Source organism: Amblyraja radiata, chromosome 7 (assembly GCF_010909765.2).
Source record: "Amblyraja radiata isolate CabotCenter1 chromosome 7, sAmbRad1.1.pri, whole genome shotgun sequence".
NCBI classification, from domain to species: domain Eukaryota; kingdom Metazoa; phylum Chordata; class Chondrichthyes; order Rajiformes; family Rajidae; genus Amblyraja; species Amblyraja radiata.
This window is the reverse complement of record NC_045962.1, coordinates 44865280-44887094: the sequence shown is the minus strand read 5'-3', so window position 1 is coordinate 44887094 and position 21815 is coordinate 44865280. Positions and strand designations below refer to the sequence as shown.

The 21815-nt window shown below is 44.6% G+C and overlaps 1 protein-coding gene across 2 annotated transcripts in view; it reads left to right on the top strand.

Moving 5' to 3' along the window:
• Nucleotides 1–21815, top strand: part of pard3b (par-3 family cell polarity regulator beta) — a 1048449-nt gene that overhangs the window by 617657 nt on the left and 408977 nt on the right. For both annotated transcript variants that reach the window (XM_033024356.1, XM_033024355.1), the window contains exon 17: nucleotides 21319–21525. In XM_033024356.1, the coding sequence (XP_032880247.1) occupies nucleotides 21319–21525 (207 nt within the window). The remainder of the gene's footprint in view (nucleotides 1–21318; nucleotides 21526–21815) is intronic.

Genomic DNA, 21815 nt, shown 5'->3' with positions numbered 1-21815 from the left:
TGTTGAATATTTTGGGTCAAGACTCTGCATCATGATTGAGTGTAGAAAGAAAAAATATACCATTTAAAAAAAAAACAACAACATGTCTTTGGGTTTCTCCATCTTAGCAATCCTCTTTATACTGGTGGCTGTCTTCCCCAGTCTGAATTCTGATGCAGGGTCTTGACCCAAAACATGAACATTCCTTTCCATCCATAGAAACATAGAAACATAGAAAATAGGTGCAGGAGGAGGCCATTCGGCCCTTCAAGCCAGCACCACCATTCATTGTGATCATGGCTGATCTTCCGTGCCTGCCTTCTCCCCACGTCCCTTGATTCCACTAGCCCCTAGAGCTCTATCTAACTCTCTTAAATCCATCCAGTGATTTGGCCTCCACTGCCCTCTGTGGCAGGGAATTCCACAAATTCACAACTCTCTGGGTGAAAATGTTTTTTTCTCACCTCAGTCTTAAATGGCCTCCCCTTTATTCTAAGACTGTAGCCCCTGGTTCTGGACTCGTCCAACATTAGGAAAAATTTTCCTGCATCTAGCTTATCCAGTCCTTTTATAATTTTATATGTTTCTATAAGAAATCCCCTCATCCTTCTAAACTCCAGTGAATACAAGCCTAGTCTTTTCAATCTTTCCTCATATGACAGTCCCGCCATCCCAGGGATCAATCTCCTGAACCTATGCTGCACTGCCTCAATCACAAGGATGTCCTTCCTCAAATTAGTAGACCAAAACTGTACACTATACTCCAGAGGTGGTCTTACCAGAGCCCTATACAACTGCAGAAGAACCTCTTTACTCCTGCACTGTCCCATCTGGAGCAGCGGGGGAGCTACGTGCGGATGCTCTTTGTGGACTACAGCTCTGCCTTTAATACCATCCTTCCCCACAAACTGGTGGACAAACTGGGGGACTTGGGACTTCCACACTCCACCTGCATGTGGATAAATAGCTTCCTGTCGGGTCGCAGCCAGAGAGTCAGAGTGGGCCATCACACATCCACGGCCCTCAGCCTCAGTACCGGCTCTCCACAGGGCTGCGTGCTGAGCCCCCTGCTCTACACCATCTACACACATGACTGCACCCCCGCCCACCACAGCAACACCATTGTCAAATTTGCGGATGACACTACGGTGGTGGGACTCATCTCCGGGGGGGACGAGTACGCCTACCGGGATGAGGCGGAGCAGCTGACAGTGTGGTGTGGAGAAAATAACCTGCTCCTCAACACCTTAAAGACAAAGGAAATAATAATAGACTTCAGAAAGAATAAAACGGACATGGTACCATTAATTATCAGAGGGGACTGTGTGGAGAGGGTGGCGGATTTCCGCTTCCTGGGAATCCATATTGAGGAGGACCTGACGTGGAGCGTGAACACCTCTGCGCTGCTGAAAAAGGTCCAGCAGAGACTGCACTTCCTGAGGGTGCTCAGGAAGAATAACATCACTCAGAGACTGCTGCTGTCCTTTTATCGGTGCTCCATTGAGAGCATCCTAACATACTGTGTATGCGTATGGTACACCAGCTGCACAGCGGCTCAGAGGAAAGCGCTCCAGAGGGCCATTGACAACGCCCAGAGGATTGTCGGCTGCCCTCTCCTTACCTTGGAGGACTTACACAGTTCCCGCTGCATTAAAAAATCCCAGAGTATTATAAAGGACATTTCCCACCCCGGACACTCCCTGTTTGAACTGTTACCGTCAGACGGTACAGATCTACAAGGACAAGGACAAACAGACTTAAAAACAGTTTTTACCCCACTGCTATAAAGGCACTAAATGTAGCCGCCAAGGAACGCAGGGGCGATACATACTAAGAGACTGTGAAATCGACAGAAGGATGTAGGGCTGGGTGTTTATGCGTGCTATTTTCATGATATTTATTTTAGTTGTTTATCTTTTTTTAAATATTTTACCTTGTATGTATCGTTAGCTTTTAGAAATGTTTGAATGGTGCACTGACTGGCTGACATTTTACAATTTCGTTGTACATGGTTCATGTTACAATGACAATAAAGAAACTATTCTATTCTATACTGAAATCCTCTTGTTATGAAGGCCAACATTCCATTAGCTTTCTTCACTTCCTGCTGTACCTGCACGACAACTTTCAGTGACTGGTGTACAAGGACACCCAGGTCTCACTGTACCTCCCCCTTACCTAACCTAACCCCATTAAGATAATTGAGATCCACAGACGCAGCTTGCGCCACTGAGTTCCTCCAGCGGTTTGATTTTTGGTCCATATTCCAGTATCTAAAGTTTTGTGTATCTCCATTATAAACTTGTAATTTTGATGAAGTTTTTATCACGTTTCACATTTATGTTTTATTTACTTCTAAAACGCAACTAGCCCTCTTTTGTTATATTGAACCCAATGTACAAATAAAATTGTTATTCAAATTTAACAGGATAAGGTTGCTTCATTGCGCAAAGGAATAATTAGAATTGCATATTCAGCAAAGCAATAGTTACAGCCTTTGAGTCTGTGCATTTTTTAATCATTCAATAGGGTGAGGGTTCAACAAATGAAGGATTACTTGCATTGTAATGGATGTGCTATTTATTTTGTTGGATAAGTTTAACAGTGCGTCAATGTCGGTGTGTAATTCCAGTCTTTGGAATTCTATGCTTTTCTATGCAGGCTGCTTCTGGAATCAGAAGTTGTATGATCAATTTTCACCAATGACATATAATTTTGCCTGTGTTTCAGTTCAATTGTTGCATTGTGTCAGGCATCATCTCTCTCAGATGCTAAGGAAGCCCATCCATTTACCAAGATAGGTGCGTGTGAAGAAGAGTGTGGAATTAGCCTCATGTCCCGAGTACCATGAGACAAGACATTAACCAGCCATTTATCATTCTGCTGCCTGTGAGACTCTTGAGCTGTTGCTGTATTTTTCCACATAACAAATTAAACAAACCTCAAAAATAATTCATTGGATGTAGTGTACTGGAACATCTGACTATGCTAAATCATCACATAAATATAAATGAAGTCCTGCGGGATACTCTGAGCGATACAATAAAGTGTTATACATACACGTTATCATTTTTGCAGGATCAGGATCAATTTTTTTAACAAAGCATCAGTAACTTCCACTTATGGTGCTTCTTTTAGGCAGATTAGCTTCCCAAGTACAGAGGTAGAATTTTTAAGGAGTATCTTAAAGGAGAGCCAAGAAGCTGAGAGATTTAGGAAGGAATTCAAGAGCTTAACGACTCAGGCAGCTGAAATAGTAGCAGCCAGTCGTGGACTAATGAAAATCACGGATGGTGCAAAATGCCATAATTAAGCAATGTGGAGATCTTGAAGGGTTGTATGGATGGTCGGGGGTTTCAGAGGGGGAGAGGGGCAGAAATGCAGAATGTTTATTTTGCACAAGTTAGGATGAGCTTTGTATTTTGTTATAAACTACAGTAGACATAAGATGACCATCATTTTATTACATTACATAAACTACGTGATTGGAGGTGAATATCAAATTTCCATCAAAAACCCTTTAGTTACCGGGTTTATATGTGTCATAGAGTCATACAGCATATCAGGCCCTTTGGCCCAACTCGTCAATGCAGACCAAAATGCACCATCTAAGCTCGTCCCATTTGCCCACGTTTATCCCACATCCCGCTCATCCTTTCCTATCCATTTACCTGTCCAATTTATTTGAATTGCTGTTATAGTACCTGTTTCAACTACCTCCTCAGACAACTTGTTCCATATACCCACCACCTTCTGAGTGAGAAAGTTGCCCCTCAGGTTCCTTTTGAATCTTTCTCTCTCACCTTAAGCCTATGTCACCCGGTTCTTGACTCCCCTACTCTGGGTAAAAGAAACTGTGCACTCCACGCTATCTATTCCATTATTATACACCTCTATAAGATCACTCCTCAGCCTCCTGTGCTCCAAGGAATAAAATGCTAGCTTGTCCAACCTTTCCCTACATCTCAGACCTTTGAGACCTGCAACATCCTCATAAATCTTCTCTGCACTCTTTGCCGCGTAATGACATTCTTTCCAGCTTAATGACATCCCTACAGCAGGGTGACCAAAACTAAACACAGTACTCCAAATGCGGACTCACCACATCTTCTATAATTGTAATGTAATATCCAAAAAATTTATACCCAGTGCTTTGACTGTTGAGAACCAATCTACCAATGTGTTTACCGTCCCAGCTATCTGTGAAAACACTTTCAGGGAGTTATGTACCTGTACTGCTCAATCCCTATGCTCTAAATGACTCCCAGAGCCCTATGACTTGTGATGGTCCTGCCCTTGTTTGACTACCTGAACTACAACACCTCACACTTATCTGAATTAAACTCCATTAGCCAGGCCTTTTTGCAAGGCTGTTCAGATGGTGGGGGTGGAAAGTTGTTTTTTGAGCTGGAGAAATTTAACAATTCTGCCCCTCTCCACCTCTGAAATCTCACCATCCCGATAACCCTCTGAGATCTTCATATTCCATTAATTCTGGCATTTTCCACCACTCCAATTGAAGACTGTCACTAGTCACAGGACTCCAGTCTGAGAAACAGCCTTCCACCGAGAAGCAAATTCTGCATACAATCAGCTGACTCTCCCGGGATCCCATGCGATCCAACCTTCCAGAGCAGCCTACCATACCGAACCTTGCTGAAGTCAGTACAGAACAGCTATGGCCTTGCTCTCATTAACCATTTTGGTTACTTCATACAAAAAACTCATTTAAATTCGTAAGACAAGATCTCCCACATAAGAAGCCACTCTGAATATCCCTAATCAATGCCTGTCTCTCCAAATGCATATATATCTTACCCCTCAGAATCCTTTCCAGTACCTTATTTCCCACAGATGTTAGGCTCACTGGTCTTTAATAGAGGCACAACATTAGCCACCCTTCAGTCATCCGGCACCTCACCCATATCTAATGATGATCATATATCTCAGCTAGGATTTATTTTCTTGGTTCCCAGAGTGTCCTTGGATATAACTGATCATAAATCTGATGATCATTGATGACAAATCTGATCAGACCATCAGACATGCAATGTGGACTATCCTCAAGATATCTCAATTATCTGTCCCAAGTTTTCTAGCATTAATTTTCTTCTCCGGGGTAAAGGCAAAGGAGAAATACTCATTGTTTCAAGCTTAATATTGCAATGCATATTTTATTAATAAAATAAGTATAAATTCTAAAACCATTACATTTCATTACATTACATCTTCTTTGCAAAGTTCTATGTTGCCCTGCACAGTGAATCCTGATTTAAGTTTAGCAAATGCTGAGTTTAATTGCAACAAGCCAAACTGGTGCACTTGGCAGTATGACCACTGCCTCTGCAGGTCGTCTTTGTCTGTGGTTGTAAACTTTGTGATGAAAAGACTTTTTTTCTCCTTCTCAACTTTGACACATCTCTACAACTGCACACTGAAAAGGAATCAGCAGTAGGGTGCAATTATATAACCGCTCGACCTTCCTTCACCCTGTATTGTATTTATTTTCCAAGGCACTTGTTAAAATAATGAGCTGCATGAAGCGGTCAAGTGGGAAGATCCACAGTTTCAAAAATAAAATAGCAGCATGTCTTTGTATTTCTTCATCTTAGCAGTCCTAACCACCATGAAGAGAGTATTACAGATTTTAAATAGCACATTAAAAATGCCAGCTTCATAAATAGGGAGAGGCTGCAACTCCTGCTCCCATTAAAACTACTGAGAGCAGATTAATTCTTATTTTTTTAGTGGCACTTGGTGAGATGGCTCTAAAGTGACCCAAATAACTTCCCATGACAACAAAAGTTCATTGTTGCAATTATTTAGATGCTTAGAAAAAGTCAGCCTCATTGCCTGTAACACTCTATTCCGGGGCCAAGTGGAGGTCACCGTTCGCAGATGCATGCTGGAAAGGTGCAGTGGTCATTCCAGCCATTTACTTATTTTTCAAAGTCTGTTTTGTACTGGGTGGTCCTGGGGAAGTAGCATGTGTTATCCACTGGTACAGAGATTGCTGGACACTGCACCAACAGGGGTGAGCAGTGGATAACAACAAGAATATCTATATTACTAAATCTCTGTTCTTGACCGCTTTTGGCCTTCTGTGCTGCGATTTCCGAGAGAACGCCGCCACCTACGGCCGTCATTTTTGGCCATCTCGCTCAGAGCCCCCCTCCGCCGCATGTGTGCCGAGGATTTTACCCGTCGATGAAATCTTACAGAGATATTAATGTTTTTACAAAATTCCCCATTCTCTCTGCTGCCCCCGCTGGAGGGAGGGGGAGGGACTATAAAACCAGGAAGTGGTGTGCCTCAATCAGTCTCTGCAAGTGGTGTGCCTCAATCAGTCTCTGCAAGTGGTGTGCCTCAATCAGAGCTCTGAATAACTGAACAAATGTCTCCACAGCTGTGAGTACCCATAATGTGGTTTGAAAATGAAAATGAAAATATGGTTAGTTTGAGGAAAAAAGCACTGCCTGCAAATGGTTGTTTGAAGTAAAAGGCACCCTCTCTCTCTCTCCTCTCCTCTCCTCTCTCTCTCCCTATCCCTATCTCTTTCTCTCTCTCTCTCTCTCTCCCCCCTGTCTCTCTCCCTTTCTCTCTCTCTCTCTCCCCTCCTCTCTTCCCCCCTCTCTCTCTCTCTCTCCTCCCCCCTCCTCTCCCCCCCTCCTCTCCCCCCCTCCTCTCTCCCTCCTCCTCCCTCCCCCTTCTCTCTTCCCCCTCCTCTCTCCTCTCCCCCCCCCCCTCCCCGCCCCCCTCTCTCCCCCCTCTCTCCCCCCCCCCCCCCCCCCCCCCCCCCCCCCCCCCCCCCCCCCCCCTCCCCCCCCCTCCCCCCCCCTCCCCCCCCCCCTCCTCTCCCCCCCTCTCCTCTCCTCACCTCCCCTCTCCTCTCCTCCCCTCTCCTCTCCTCCCCTCTCCTCTCCTCACCTCCCCTCTCCTCACCTCTCTTCTCCTCTCCTCACCCCCCCCTCTCCTCTCCTCTCCCCCCTCTCTCTCCCTCCCCTCTTTTTCTCCCTCTCCTCCCCTCCATCCCCTCCCCCACCGTCCCTCCCCTAAACACCCCTCCCCTCCACACACCCCTACCCCCTTCCCTCCACCCTCCCTCCCCCTCCCCTCACCCCCCTCTCAGCACACCCTCTCTCCCCCCCTCTCACCCTCCCTCCCCCTCCCCTCTCTCCTCCCCCTCTCTCCTCCCCCCTCCCCCTCTCTCCCCCTCCATCCGCCCTCCCCGCCCTCCCCTAAACCCCCTCCCCTCCCCTCCACACCCCCTACCCTCTTCCCACCACCCTCCCTCCCCCCTCCCTGCTCCCCACCTCTCCCCCTCACCCCCCTCTCAGCACCCCCCTCTCCCTCCCCCTCTCTCTCTCCTCCCCTCCTCCCCCACCTTTCCCCCCTCACCCACCCTCCCTCTTCTCCTCCTCTCCACCCCCCATCCCTCTTGCCCCTCTCTGTGTCTCTGTCTCTCTCTCTGTCTCTGCCCCTTCTCTCTCTGCCCTCACTCTCTAACCCCACCCCTCCCTCTCTAGATGTGACTGCAAGTTGGGGGCTATGCATCAGTAGATAGGGTGGTTATGGGGTAAAAGGAGCAAATTAATAATATTAATATAATATCAAGGGGGGTAATTAGCGTGAGTGCAGGGGGGGAGGATAGTTAGTGTGTGTGACGCTGCATGCCGCCTCCCCCCCACAACAGCACGTTGGGGCAACAGACCCAATGGGTCTGCACTTGGTCTAGTTATTAATAAAGTTTATACTATTTTGAGTTTGGGATCTTTCAGTAAAGCTCTTTTTTTTAAATTCCATTTGACTCTGGGGCAACCCCATAATGCTTCATTAATTTCCCTAGTTAAAACATTTCCAGTAATATGATCATCTATATGTTTTTTGCTAACCAGAGCAAGAAAGGCACACCAGTAACTCTCAAAGACTGATTGCAATGCTTCCTACTCATTTCTATTTTTTTAATGTAGCAGTTACTCTTCCTTGCATATGATGTTGACTTTGTTTTGGTGAATGAACAAAAAGAGCGAACTTGCATACATTTTCATTTTCTTGACTAAAGGATTTTAAATGCCCACACACTATAAGAGTTGGATGCTATCCAAACTGGGGCAGAGACGTGAGAATTAATTTAGCAGTGTCCAAATATCAGACCATTGCCGACTCCAATCAGAGAGAGATTAACTATATTCTTTTGACCTAGCTATTATCGCTGTTGTCATATTCTCCCACAATTGAAAATTAATCAGACTGACATGGACTGTCTAGCCTCCTGGCTCCTCAAACCATTTACTTTATTCAGATAACACTTCAAAACTGTGATAAACACAAGTAATTGCAGATGCTGGAATCTTGAGTGAAACATAGTGCTAGAGTAGCTCGGTCGGACCTTCCTTGAGGACTGTGGTATAATGTTTTCCACACCATTCCGAGCAACAAACGATGCCTAATCAACCAGTTGATTCTTCAAACGCTTGCACAAAATGGCTGAAGTATTAACCAACCACCTTCGACTGCAGCTTCTCACCAAATCTTCTCCAAACATAAGCATTTCTCAAACCTGTGATGTCTCCCAACTGTAAAAACAGGGTCTGTAGGGGAAGAATATCACTCCTAATACTACCAACCCCCCTCATGCCCCCTAGCTCACATGACTTGGAAATATATTGCCATTAGTAAGATGCTGCAATCAATTTTGTACATGTTGCAGACTTCAGCCATGTTGTGCCAACATTGGAAACAGTTCATTGGTGGCTGGAATTTAAAAAGTCAGTGTGTTTAATTATCACATGCACTGGAAACAGAACAATGAAATTCATACTTGCGGTAGATTTACAGGCACATTAATAGAATAGCAGAATAAATAAATATATATAATAAACAATAATTCAACAAATTAAGAGCTCTGCTGTGTAACCAGGTCACATTGCTGAGGTTGGGATATGGTTAAGTTTGTGCATTGTGGTTCGAGAGCTTGAAAGACTATCAGTGATAGTTGATGGGAAGAAGCTGTTCTTGAAACTGTCGGAAAAGGTTCCGGGCTCTTTTATCTTCATCCCGATGGTGGCAGCAAGATGAGAGTGTGGCCAGTGTGGTGTGGGTCTTTTTGATATTAGCTTCCTTTTTTTCAGTACCCGTAATGGATCTGACAATGTCCACTACTTTCTGCAGTCTCCTTCATTCTTAGGCATTTTTATACTGAACCAAGCCATGTTGTAACCTGTCAGAGTTGGTAATAAAATGTTCTTTTTTCCAATGATGCCCTATATATATATATATATATATATATATATATATATATATATATTTACAAAAGAATACTTTATGTCGTGTAGTTAGACATAACAAAGGTGAGAGTCTATTTTCTTTATGTCAAGGCTCTGTTAATGACATTTTAATAAGGAGCAGACTCTTTGTCTTTCATGATGTTAGCTGAGGGATAAGTACAGGTCATGCCACTCAGTCATGTAGGAAGCCCTCCCTTCACCACCTCCAGTTTAAATTCCATTTGGAATATTTTGGAGGACCAAGAAACCAAGAACCAAGGAACTGTAGATGCTGGGTTTACACCGAATATATACACAAAATGCTGGAGTAACACAGCGGGACAGGCCGCATCTCTGGATAGCAGGAATGGGTGACATTTCGGGTCGAGACCTTCCAGAATCCCTTCTCTTCTTTGAATTGCAATGGGGTCTTTCATGTCAACATGAAAGAACAGAAGGAGCTTTGTAACCTCACATCTAAAAGACTTACCAGGTCTCCTTCACAAACTGCACTTGGAGCATGTCAGCCTAGATTTGGTGTACAAGCCTCTGGATTGGTGCATGAATGCACTGTGATGATAAGAGTTGAAAATACATGTCTGGTTACTAATAACCATGGGAGAAAGAGGAGAATATCCACTTTATATTTAGCGTGCAAAGGTTGTGATGGGTGATTTTGGATTGATGACTGATCTGTGGTTGGGACATGAGGAAGGACAGTTGAAGCTAAGGAAGTCATCTCCAAAAACAGATACAACCAGAGCTGCCAACTGTAAGGTGATATTAGAATAAATATCAGGAGGGTGAAAAATTGAATTAGACACTTCATTAATTTATTTAATGAATACATTTTGTTATCTACGTTATCTTATCATTCACCAGAAGAAACAGCTATGATAATTATGAAAAAGCCATCAAAGAGGAATTGGAAATGAAAAAAAGAATCCTTGTCATAAAAAATCTTTTGAAATATTCAGTGCAAATTATAATCACGTATAGCATCCTTTTGTTTAGTCCATTTTACTTCATTGTTATTTAAAGTGCAAGGGTTGATGACATTTTCTGGGCTATTAAGTCCAAATTGTAAGGAAGATGAATTAGAGCACACCATCAATGCTGAGGTAATGACTCTCAGGCAGATGATAATCCGGTTCCTTCGCACCAATAGACTCAGTGAGCCCTTCAAGCCAGTGCCCTGATAGCATCTGCATTATTGCCTTTGCAGAAATTATTCATAATTGAATGGAACAAAACAAAGGGATGTAGATCTTATTAATAAGCTGTTTGATTTTTAAATAATGGCCTGATGGTGAAAGCCCTCCCTTACATAAATTATGATTTTCTGTAGTAAATCTGGCTTTTCAAGTGTATTTGTGTTTCGGCACACTTGTAGAAGGCTCAGTAAATCTATCCTATTTTTTTTTCTCTTTGACACCAGAGAACACTGTTTATGTGGTTTTATAGAGAGTGATGGGCAGCAAAGGGTTGCTGTTTTTCTTTACTTGCCTCACACCATGCTGATTAGCAAAGCAAATGGATACTACATTATTTTTCTTCCAACTCCACCCTACCCCCACACCAAGCTCAAACGAAAAACCCACACCACCATACAATGGACTTCAAGATAAATTAAATCTAAGCAGTAATTGTCTAGAATTACAAATTAATAATGACCTTTAGAAAGCAACAAACACACAAGGGAGTTGCTTTCCCCCCCGATGTTATCAGGTTATTGAACGGACCTGTCATAAGCTAAGAATGTAATCTATTTCATTGCAGCCCTTGCACTTTTTTAAATCTGCACTTTCTCTGCTGCTGTAACACCATATTCTGCACTCTTCCTTTCTCATTCTGTACTACCTTTATGATTTGATTGTGCTCGTCTCTGGTATGATTTGCCTGAATGACAATACAAATGTTTTCACTGAAGAATCTGAAGAGTCTGAAGAAGGGTTTCGGCCCGAAACGTCGCCTATTTCCTTCGCTCCATAGATGCTGCTGCACCCGCTGAGTTTCCCCAGCAATTGTGTGTACCTACAAATGGTTTCACTGTGTCTTGGTAATAAACCATTACAGACAATTCACAAAACCTTGTAAAAAGTAAGAAACGAAAACTTGGATTTATAAAGCATCTTTAATGCCCAGTGAGATTATTGTTGTAATTTTGGAAAGACCGATGGATCAAAAAAGGTTGTTGCAAACATCCATGTGACGTGATACTGATAATTTGAATTTAGATTTTGCAGAGGGATTAATAGTGAATGCGATTTTAGAGAGAAGCATTTCCTGTTATGTATGATTGTTTCGTAGTCTTATTTTAAAAACGGCTCCAACAATACAGCAATCTCTCAATGGCAGCCTAAACATGCTCAGATTTCTGGATTGAGGCCTGCTGACTCTGAAGTGAAGGTGTTGCCATCTGACTCATGGCAGACACTGTGGAGAAGGAGTTGCCATTATATTCTTTACTGCTCTCGAGAAGAAACCCTGAACAAATCCCCATACAGGGCTTGGAAACTCAGCTTTAATGAACAAACCAGGTCACTATTATTTCACTACAATGTGCATCGCACCACCATCACTGCCAAACGTGCAATCACAAACAGTTTTGCAATTAACTTAAAGCGAGTGCTGCGATGAGAATAACAAAAGCTATGTAAGCCTTCAAACATCTGTGCCTGCTCACATTCCTCATAGGTTTTGTGGTACATGAAGCAACAGTGGAACTTGTTAAGGGAGACATCTGTTCCACGCCAACATATGTTCTGAGTTATTGTTGTTCAGATTTTATTTTCATTGGGTTTTGAAATGTCGCCAAGTTCAGTCCCTGCTCAAAGAAGGATATGGTTCCGAGATATGTTGGTGCTAAAGATATCATAAGATATGATTTTAGGTTTTGTTCTGTGGCTGGAATGTAAGTCATTTGACTTGCACTGCTTTTCCCTTGTCCCCTGCTGTGTGCTTAATTCCCTCTTCCACCCGTTTCCCCTGAAATTACCAGCAGTGTAGTCCATAGCTCAAGCAGGTACCAGATTTGCTTAAACTTTGTAATCACTTGAGAGTAGTACACATTCAATGTTGGATTTATTTTTCCCTCTCTTCCAGTGGGTGGTCCTTCCTATTTAATGCCTCTGTGTCAAACCTCAATTCATCCTTTGCACTAACAGTATTACTTGTACTTTCCATGAAATTTTGTTTGATTGCCAATAAAAATAATTAAATTGGAGAGGAATGTGAGTTAGGCTCCTACCTGCATTCTCATTTTTTTTTTTGCAGTAAGAACATTATTTCAATGATTATATATATATATATATATATGTGTGTGTTCACTGATATGCTTATTTCATTGATTATAAACTTATTAAAAATGAATACTTATTAAAAATGTATATAATGAAAATTGATTAATATATTGTATATATGTATAATTGAAATAATATATATGTCCTCTGATATGCAAGTACCATTTCTCCCGCATCAATGTTTTCTGCATTATCGCAATGATTGCACTTCAATGGTATTTAATTGCCTGCGATGTGCCTTTGAATGTACAAAGTTTCTAACAGGTAATTAAAAAAAGCAGGTGCACCCTTCTTTTATTGCCCACTTCTAATTACCCTTGAGGAGTGGTGAAAGTGAGCCACCACCTTGAACCACTTTAGTTCCACGTGAAGAATTTGTGCTTTTAAATTGGAGGAGTTACAACATTTTGACCTAGTGTTGACTGAGTTCTCAATACTTGAAGATAAATGTATGTTTCATTTGAAGTTCCTTTACTCTATAGCGGGATAATATCCAATTCAGCAGGTTCTTCTCTTGATTCATTGTCATCATTATTGTGGCCTGAGATGAAAGGAAAAGCAACAGTGCTTTCTTGTCAACACAATCTAACTGATCATTTTTCCGCCTAATTCATAACAGATGCATTAATACCTAATAAATTTATTACTTCTCAATCTTCAAGCAATTACATCAGTGAATTGTGGCTGCAAATGAAATTGAGAGGAAACATAGGGGTGTCCATATTTTAATGGATCTCCCCTCTTCCACACTTCTCATGCCCCCTTAATCCACACTTGTGTGCCTGTGTTGCTGCTCTTGTGTGCCTGAACTTCTCCATTGCATGCCCTTATCCCTTGCCTCACTTTTTATTGTCTCTCTTTGTGTCCCTAGTGTTTTTCCCATTCCACTTGCTTCATGTTCCTCAAATTCCAGCTACTTTTCAACCTTTCATCTGTCCCTTCTACTCAGCCGTAAGCTATAGCCTAAAGATTTATCAAAATAAACAGGCTGAGTGAATCAATCCACAGGTTTCAGGAAAAGGTAAAAAAAACTTGCAATTGTTCCTGTATGAATATCAGAGCGTTGTGCAGGAGGGAATGTGGATTTAGATAAGAGAGTATTAACTGCTTGGTGATGACAATAAAAAGAAAGTAATTGGCATTTATTTGAATGACATTTTTATCTGCATTTTCTCAATTTCTGTGTGAAACTTCGATTATATTAAACGGACTTTATTGAGAGGAGATGGTGAAATATTATGAGACTTTCTTGGAAAGTTATGCCATGTCATTTGGGGAAGTTGTTATCGGTATTTGATATACATGCTGTTGTTATTCGTCTTTGATAAATTACAGTAGAAATTCACATAAAGGCCAGCCTTGAATGTGAAAGTAATTGTACAGGGATTGGCCAGATTATCCTGGCTGTTGACATTCATTGTATGACAGGTGAGAGTGGAAAAATGCAACTGTACCATTGCTAGGTTTTGATAGAAATGTGCATTGTCTGATTATCTTTGATTTCTCCAGGAATGTTATACTTGCATTACACTTTCCTCTCTTTAGTTTTATATTTTTTTCGATTGTGAAATTCCACTGTGAAGGTTGTTCGGCTTTTTCTGGTTTAAATTATTTGCAACATCATTGTTGTGACCATAGTATGCAAACAATACTGACCACTACAAATTCCACATTCAATCAAATGCACAGAATAAGAATTGTATCTTTCCTTTAAAATATTAATGGTGAAGAACCCATATCTATTTTTAGTAAGGGGGGGTGAGGGGAGGGGAAACCAGTGAGCTCCTTCACTACAGGAGTTCCTCAGCTACACTACCATCCAGCCGACGCAGTCTCTGGCCTTCAGCTCCTCCCTCAGTCAGCCGCCAACGACAAGATGCAGCGTTCACTCCGCCCACTCCCCACTCTGACATCCTCCCCTTCTCCCCCCGCAGCCACCAACATCCTCCAAGGTGGAGTGTGTCGCAGACTTCGTGGCAGAAGGAGAAAGAGGAGGAGAGGGCAGAAAAGGAGGGGGGAAGGAGAGACCTAGTGGACGGAGTGACGGGAGAAGGAGGAGGAGACGAGTGGAGCGATGAACGGACAAAGCGAAGAAGGAAGCAGCAGACAGTGAGAGTGGAGGGAGCCCCATGGGACCGAACTAGGGAGGCCATATGAGCTGAGATGGGGTCAGGCAGGTCCGTCCGTTATAAAATAAATCTGTTATAAAGGGGTCCATTAAATCAAGGGCGTACTATACATAGCTTTTCCACTTCAAACCTTGTGCCTGAGGCATTTTTAGAACTAGCCTCTTTTTCCTCAATATTATACATCAAAGCTCTCATTCAAAATCATTATCATTCATAGACTGCTATTATCACTGTTACTTGCCCATTATCTCCAACTCTTCTAAAATTGCAGCCAATTGTTAGCCTATTGCTAACAAACAATTGTCCTTGCTTTCCAATCCCTTTGTGGTTTTATGCCCAGTCTCCTGTAAAGGAGACCATTTGATGCATCCAACACTTTCCAGGAGTGATTTTGATGGGGAAAGGAAAAACAGTGCTCAGATTTTCCATACACCACCTGTATGCAATGAGTGTTATTAACAATAGACAATAGGTGCAGGAGTAGGCCATTCGGCCCTTTGAGCCAGCACCGCCATTCACTGTGATCATGGCTGATCATCCACAATCAGTACAACAAGAAAGAAGGAATGGAGTAAAAATAGCACAATAAATAGGAAACACTAAACTGCTATGTACTTGGGGTCTGTGCAGGCTTCTGTAATAGAGATGAGCATTATTCCTGATGTATAACAAATAGCAAAAATGTTTTAACTGTACACAGTTGCTACTGACCATTATAAGGTAGCAAAAGGGAAACATTTTTTTGACTAATCTGAAAAACACAAATTAATTATATATTAATTTAACATACCACACACTTGATTTCATCTAGGGTTGTCTATTGAAGCTTTTAGTAACAAAACCTGTAGATATAGTCTATCATATTTAATATATACTAGGCCAAGCGGGACCCATTGGTTGTGGGGGGGGGGGGGGCTGCGGCGTCATACACACACTAACCACCCCCCTTGATATTATATTAATAATATTCATTCGCTCCTTACACCCCATCCCCGCACTATCCACTCACGCATGGGAGGGGGGAGAGAGAGAGAGGGAGGATGAGAGATTCCGGGGAAGGCAGAGAGAGACCGGGGGGTGGGGGGGGAGAGGGAGGGGGAGGGGAGGGGGGAGACAGAGGGGGAGGGGAGGGGGATGGGAGGAGAGAGGGTGGGGGGGGGGAGGGAGAGGGAGGATGAGGGATTCCGGGGAAGAAGAGAGAGACCGGGGGAGAGAGAGAGGGGGAGGGGAGGGGGGGGGGGGGAGAGAGAGACGGGGAAGGTGAGGGGAGGGGGAGGTGAGGGGGGGGGGAGAGAGGTGGGGGGGAGAGGAGAGGGGCTGGGGGAGGGGAGAGAGGCTGGGGGAGGGGAGAGGAGGCGGGGAGAGAGGGGAAGGAGAGGGGGGAAGGGAGGAGAGAGGCCGGGGAGAGGAGGGGGAGGGGGGAAGAGCAGGGGGGAGAGGAGGAGGTGGGCGGAGAGGAGAGATGGGAGAGGAGGAGGAGGGGGGATCATACCTGATCCAGTAGACAATAGAAAATAGGTGCAGGAGTAGGCCTTCGAGCCAATGTGATCATGGCTGATCGTCCCCAATCAGGACCCCGTTGCTGCCTTCTCCCCATATCCCCTGACTCCGCTATTTCAAGAGCCCTATCTAGCTCTCTCTTGAACGCATCCAGATAACCTGCCTCCCCCGCCCTCTGAGGCAGATCCGAGACGGTTTCGACCAGAGCGGACCTGAGAGCTCTAGTACAGGGCCCGACTTGCTCGTTCTTCAAAACCCGGGGGGAGAGAGAGCCCAGGGGGGGAGAGAGAGCACGGGGGGGGGGGACAGAGCCCGGCGTGGAGAGAGAGCACAGCGGGGAGAGAGAGACCGGGGGGGAGAGAGAGACCGGGGGGGAGAGAGAGCCCAGGGGGGAGAGAGAGCCCAGGGGGGGAGAGAGAGCACAGCGGGGAGAGAGAGACCAGGGGGGAGAGAGCCTGGGTGGGGGGGGAGAGAGAGCCCGGGGGGGAGAGAGAGCCCGGCGGGGAGAGAGAGACCAGGGGGGATAGAGCCTGGGTGGGGGGGGAGAGAGCCCGGGGGGGGGGGGGGGGGGGGGGGGGGGGGAGAGGGAAGGCGACCGAGGAGCCGGGAGAAAGCCCCAAGAGAAATCGACGGCAAGACGGCAGCAAGCAGATCCATTGTGACGTCATCAGCCAAAGCCAACCGGTTTTATTTTCTAAGTCATTTCAGATTTTTGAACATTTTGATTAATAACTCGAGAAATAATGCATGAATTTTTAAGATGAGGTAATTTTGGACTAAACGCGATAAATCTCTATCGGAATATGTAAAGATTTTACCGTTACCGCGTCGTTTTTTTGAGAAGATGTGATCACAACCAAATAAATAAATACACATCCAAGAACAGAGTTTTATAGTTAGACAAAGTGGGATCCATTGGGTCCCATCCCCTCAACACGTGGTTGCAGGCGGGGGGGGGGGGGGGGGGGGGGGGGCGGCCTGCAGCGTCACACACACACTAGCCAACACCTCACACACACACACTAATCACCCCCCACACACACACACTAACCACACCCATTGATATTATATTAATATTCATTCACTCCTTTTAACCCATCCCCGCCCTATCCACTCACGCATAGCCCCAACTCGCAGGAGCGACTAGAGAGGGAGGGGGGTGGAGAGAGAGGGACACAGAGGCACAGAGAAGGACACAGAGGCACAGCGAGGGACACATACAGGGCCGGCCTTAGGAATTGCGGGGCCCAATTGGGAACAATTTTGGTGAGCCCCAGGTTCCCAGCCAAGGTCTGTAGATTCATAGAAATGTAATTAAAGTCTATTATAGACTTCATATCTCTGTGGTAGAATGGAAAGTAATCAAAATGTGCGCTTAAAAAGTGCATGCAACTTAATGGACCAAACAGATCTAAGCTACATTTTAATATAAAATTGCATACATGTTAGCCTATAAGTAACAAACAAAATGTACATAGTACAATACCACTTGTTTTAGTGACTGAAAAAAAAAAAAAAGTTATTTAATTAAATAGATCCTGGAAAACCAATAACCGTTGGTGAAAATCCAGTCCAGGCATTAAATGTTGGGCTTCAGCCCCATCCTACCCTTTGGGCTTCTACCCCATCTTAACTTAGTTGTGTGTGTTAGTTGTCCATGCATGATGTGTGCGTGTCAGTTGTCTGTGCGTGATGTGTGTGTGGCAGGGAAGGAGAGAAGGGAGGGAGGGAGAGAAGGGAGGGAGAGAGAGAAGGGAAGAAGGACAGAAGGGAGGGAGGGAAGCAGAGAAGGGAGGGAAGGAGAGAAAGGAGGGAGAGGGCCGGCGGCGGGACGGATGCCGGGGTCCGGGTGGACGGGTGCGAGCTGAGGCCGTGGTTTGTAAACGTTGCTCCAACCCCTGGCCCGACCCTCCGTGTATTGTTCACCGCGTCTCCCCGGGGAGAGAGAGGGGTGGAGCCGGGGCTGTGTGCGTGAAGCACAGCGACTTGAGGGGCGGGAGTGCTGCTGTGAACGAACAACCCACCTCCCCCTCTCCCCCTTCTCCATTCCCCCTCACACCCCCCTCCCCGTCTATCCCTTTCTGCCCCCTCTACTCTCTCTCCACCCCTCTCTCCCCCCTCCACCCGGGGTAGATCTACCCGAGCCGAGAGTAGATCACTCTGGCGCGGGGCCCAATTTGGAGCAATCGGTCCAATCGGCTTAAGGCCGGCCCTGGACACAGGGGCACAGGGAGGGACACACAGGCACAGGGAGGGACACACAGGCACAGGGAGGGACACACAGGCACAGAGGGGGACACAGAGCAACACAGAGGCACAGAGAGGGACACAGAGGCTCAGAGGAACACAGAGGCATAGAGAGGGACACAGAGAGGGACACAGAGAAACGGAGGGACACAGAGGCACAGAGAGGGACAGAGAGGGACACAGAGGCACAGAGAGGGACACAGAGACAGAGAGGGACACAGAGACAGAGAGGGACACAGAGAGGGACACAGAGAGGGACACAGAGGGACACAGAGGCATAGAGAGGGACACAGAGAGGGACACAGAGAAACGGAGGGACACAGAGGCACAGAAAGGGACACAGAGGCATAGAGAGGGAGGGGGGAAGAGAAGGGGGGCTAGAAGGAGCGTGAGGGGCAGAGAGGGAGGGGGTAGAGTTTGAGGGATGGGGTGGGGCACGTCGCCACAGTGGAGGGCCGGTTCCCGAACCTCGCTCCAGGGTGTAGGCAGGGCCCGAATACGGGGGGAGTGGTCGGGGGGAGTGGTTGAAGGGGGGTGACGTCACTCGCAGCACAAGCAAGAAGATAGCGGGGTATTTTTCAAAGGTTTTTCGGCAGCGACGGACTGGACCTGAGAGCTCTAGTACAGGGCCCGACTTGCTCGTTCTTCACTCGCTGCGAATGCCGCAGTCTTCAGCTATGATCTTTTATTAGCCGATTTTGGACTGCAGGGAGTAAATCTCTACCGGAATATGTAAAAATGTTCCCCTTCGCGTGTCATTTTTTCAACAAGATGTGAAAAAACACACACGCACGCACACACACACACACACACACACACACACACACACACACACACACACACACACCACCCCACCCCCCCAAGATCAATGTTTTATAGTTATAAGGATGGATGGATGGTGTGTTTTATTTCTGTATTGCTTAAAAATACAATGAAGAATAGAAAGTAACCTTTTTAAGAGGTCCCAGTGAGCCAATTTGCATAATGCAACTCCCTCCTGCAAACAACAATGGGATAATCATCTATTGCAATTATGTTAATTGAGGTATGAAGATTGACCAGATGACCTTAGGAAGAACTCCCCTGCTCTTCTTCCAAGTTATGGAATGATATTGTTAAAATCCCACTTGATGGGGCTGCATCCGAAAGATAGTATCATTGAAGTATTTTCTTCGGGGTGAAAAGGTTATAAAGACTAAGCCCCAACAGAATGATTCCATGTACATTAATCATTGAAATGACCTGAACAAGTAAAAAATATAATCCAGAAGATTAATGGAATACTGGCTTTTTATCTAAAAAAATTGAAAGATAAGCAAGTTGTATATTGTCTTTTCTCACAACATAGGAGGTTATTTGACTTTGTCCATGCTTGCTTTCAGGGAAATCCCATTCCTCTAGCTATTCCCATACAAATCCATTCTCCCTTCCACCACCCAGTGATCTTGCCTCTTATTCCCCATCTACATTAAGGGTAATTTACACAGTCAATTAACCTACCAGTCAATACACCTTTGGAATAAGAGAAGACACCAGATCACCCAGTGGGAACTTCTCACTGACAGTTCTGGAGGTCAGGATCGAATTCAAATCACTTTAGCTGGGAGGTAACAGCATTGCCTGTTGTGCTCTGGTGTCACCCATTAATTTTTGGACATAGGTCTTACAAAATGAATTTACAAAGATGATAGCTGGATGCAGAAGATTACATTTCAAGAAGAGGATACATAACTAGAATTGTATTCCTTTCATATTTGGAGGTATTAAGGCGTGATTTGATGTTTTTCATGATATTAAGAGGAACCAATCAGACAGATAAAGAGAAACAATGTTGGAGGTTAATAAGTTATAGGCCATTCAGCCCATCGAGTCTACTCTGCCATTCTATCGTGGTTGATCTCTGCCTCCTAATCCCTTTTTTCTGCCTTCTCCCCATAATCCTTGACATTCGTTCTAATCGGGAATTTGTCTATCTCTGCCTTAAAAATATCCACTGACTTGGCCTCCACAGCCCTCCGTGGCAATGAGTTCCACAGATTAACTACCCTCTGACTAAAGAGGATTGCAATACAAAACTACACACTAGACCCAGGCCATTTAGGTAGAAAGTTGGAGAATACCTCTACGTGGAAATGGTGGTAGAGGTTTGGTGAAATGTTAATTTTAAATCTGAGGGGAATGGGAAAAATCTAGGGCATCGCATTGAAGATCAACTGAGCTCTTGTTGAATAGTGGAATGGGCTCAAGAGGTTAAGTATCCAGCTGTTTGTGTGATAGTACAACACTTCGCAGTGCTGTACTGGAGTGCCAACCACCTAGTTCTGAACCACCTAGAGTGAGACCTAAACCTGCAACTGCCTGGCTCTGGGGTATGAGTACATCCATTGAACCATGATAACGTGCAGTTGGATGACTGCTCTCTGAGCTGAATTTCCCAAAACATTTCAACTTGCAAAATAAATAGAAGCTACTGCCTTTTATCCATGGTGGAAAAATAACACATTTCGGAGGTCCAACGAATGACACCTTTATTCCCGGTCAAATCAGATGTGGTTAAGTAATTCTTTGCACCAATTGTGTCTGAAATCAATTGTCACACAATTGTATATTTCTTGGATTGAATTTTCAATGGTGATTTGTTGGTTATTTCCCTTCAGTGGCAGTATAAGAGAATAAACCTGATTTAATTGTGAGATGTTGCTGTTGTTTCAGAGGGGGTCCATTTGCGATAGTTGGTATGACCCTTTTTAACTGCATTCTGAAACGTGCTTGCTGTTCTATGCCTTGTTCTGAGTGCCTTGTAAATAAGATTATGTTTACTGTGAGCCCTGCTCTAAGTTCTGCCTTATCAATTTTTGGGTTATATATTTCCTATGTTTTTGTTTTCCTCCCCAGATTCCACGGGGAAAGATGTGGGTCCTATGCTGGGTTTGAAGAAGTCTAGCTCTCTCGAGAGTTTGCAGACAGCTGTGGCAGAGATCAGGAAGAATGAACTCCCTTTCCACAGACCCCGGCTTCACATGGTCCGTGGACGAGGCTGCAACGAGAGCTTCAGGGCTGCAATTGATAAGTCTTATGACGGACCAGAACCTACAGATGATGGTAAGCATTCTCCAAAGCTTATTCCTTTGTTAATGATTTGACCTTTCGTTAGGGGTTGGTTTTATGCTGCAGAGAAACTATCCAAGGACTTTTGTTCCTGCATTAATCTTAGCCGCTTCATAGTCCATGATGCCAACTGAGTTTTGTAATATTAGTTAATGAATCCATAGTAAGGCAGCAAACAGTTTGACTACATTCTAAATCCTATTCTTAAACAACAAGTGTGATTGTTCTGAATTGTGATATTTTCAAAGGGTGAAAATAGCAATCAAAGATATGACATGCTGTGC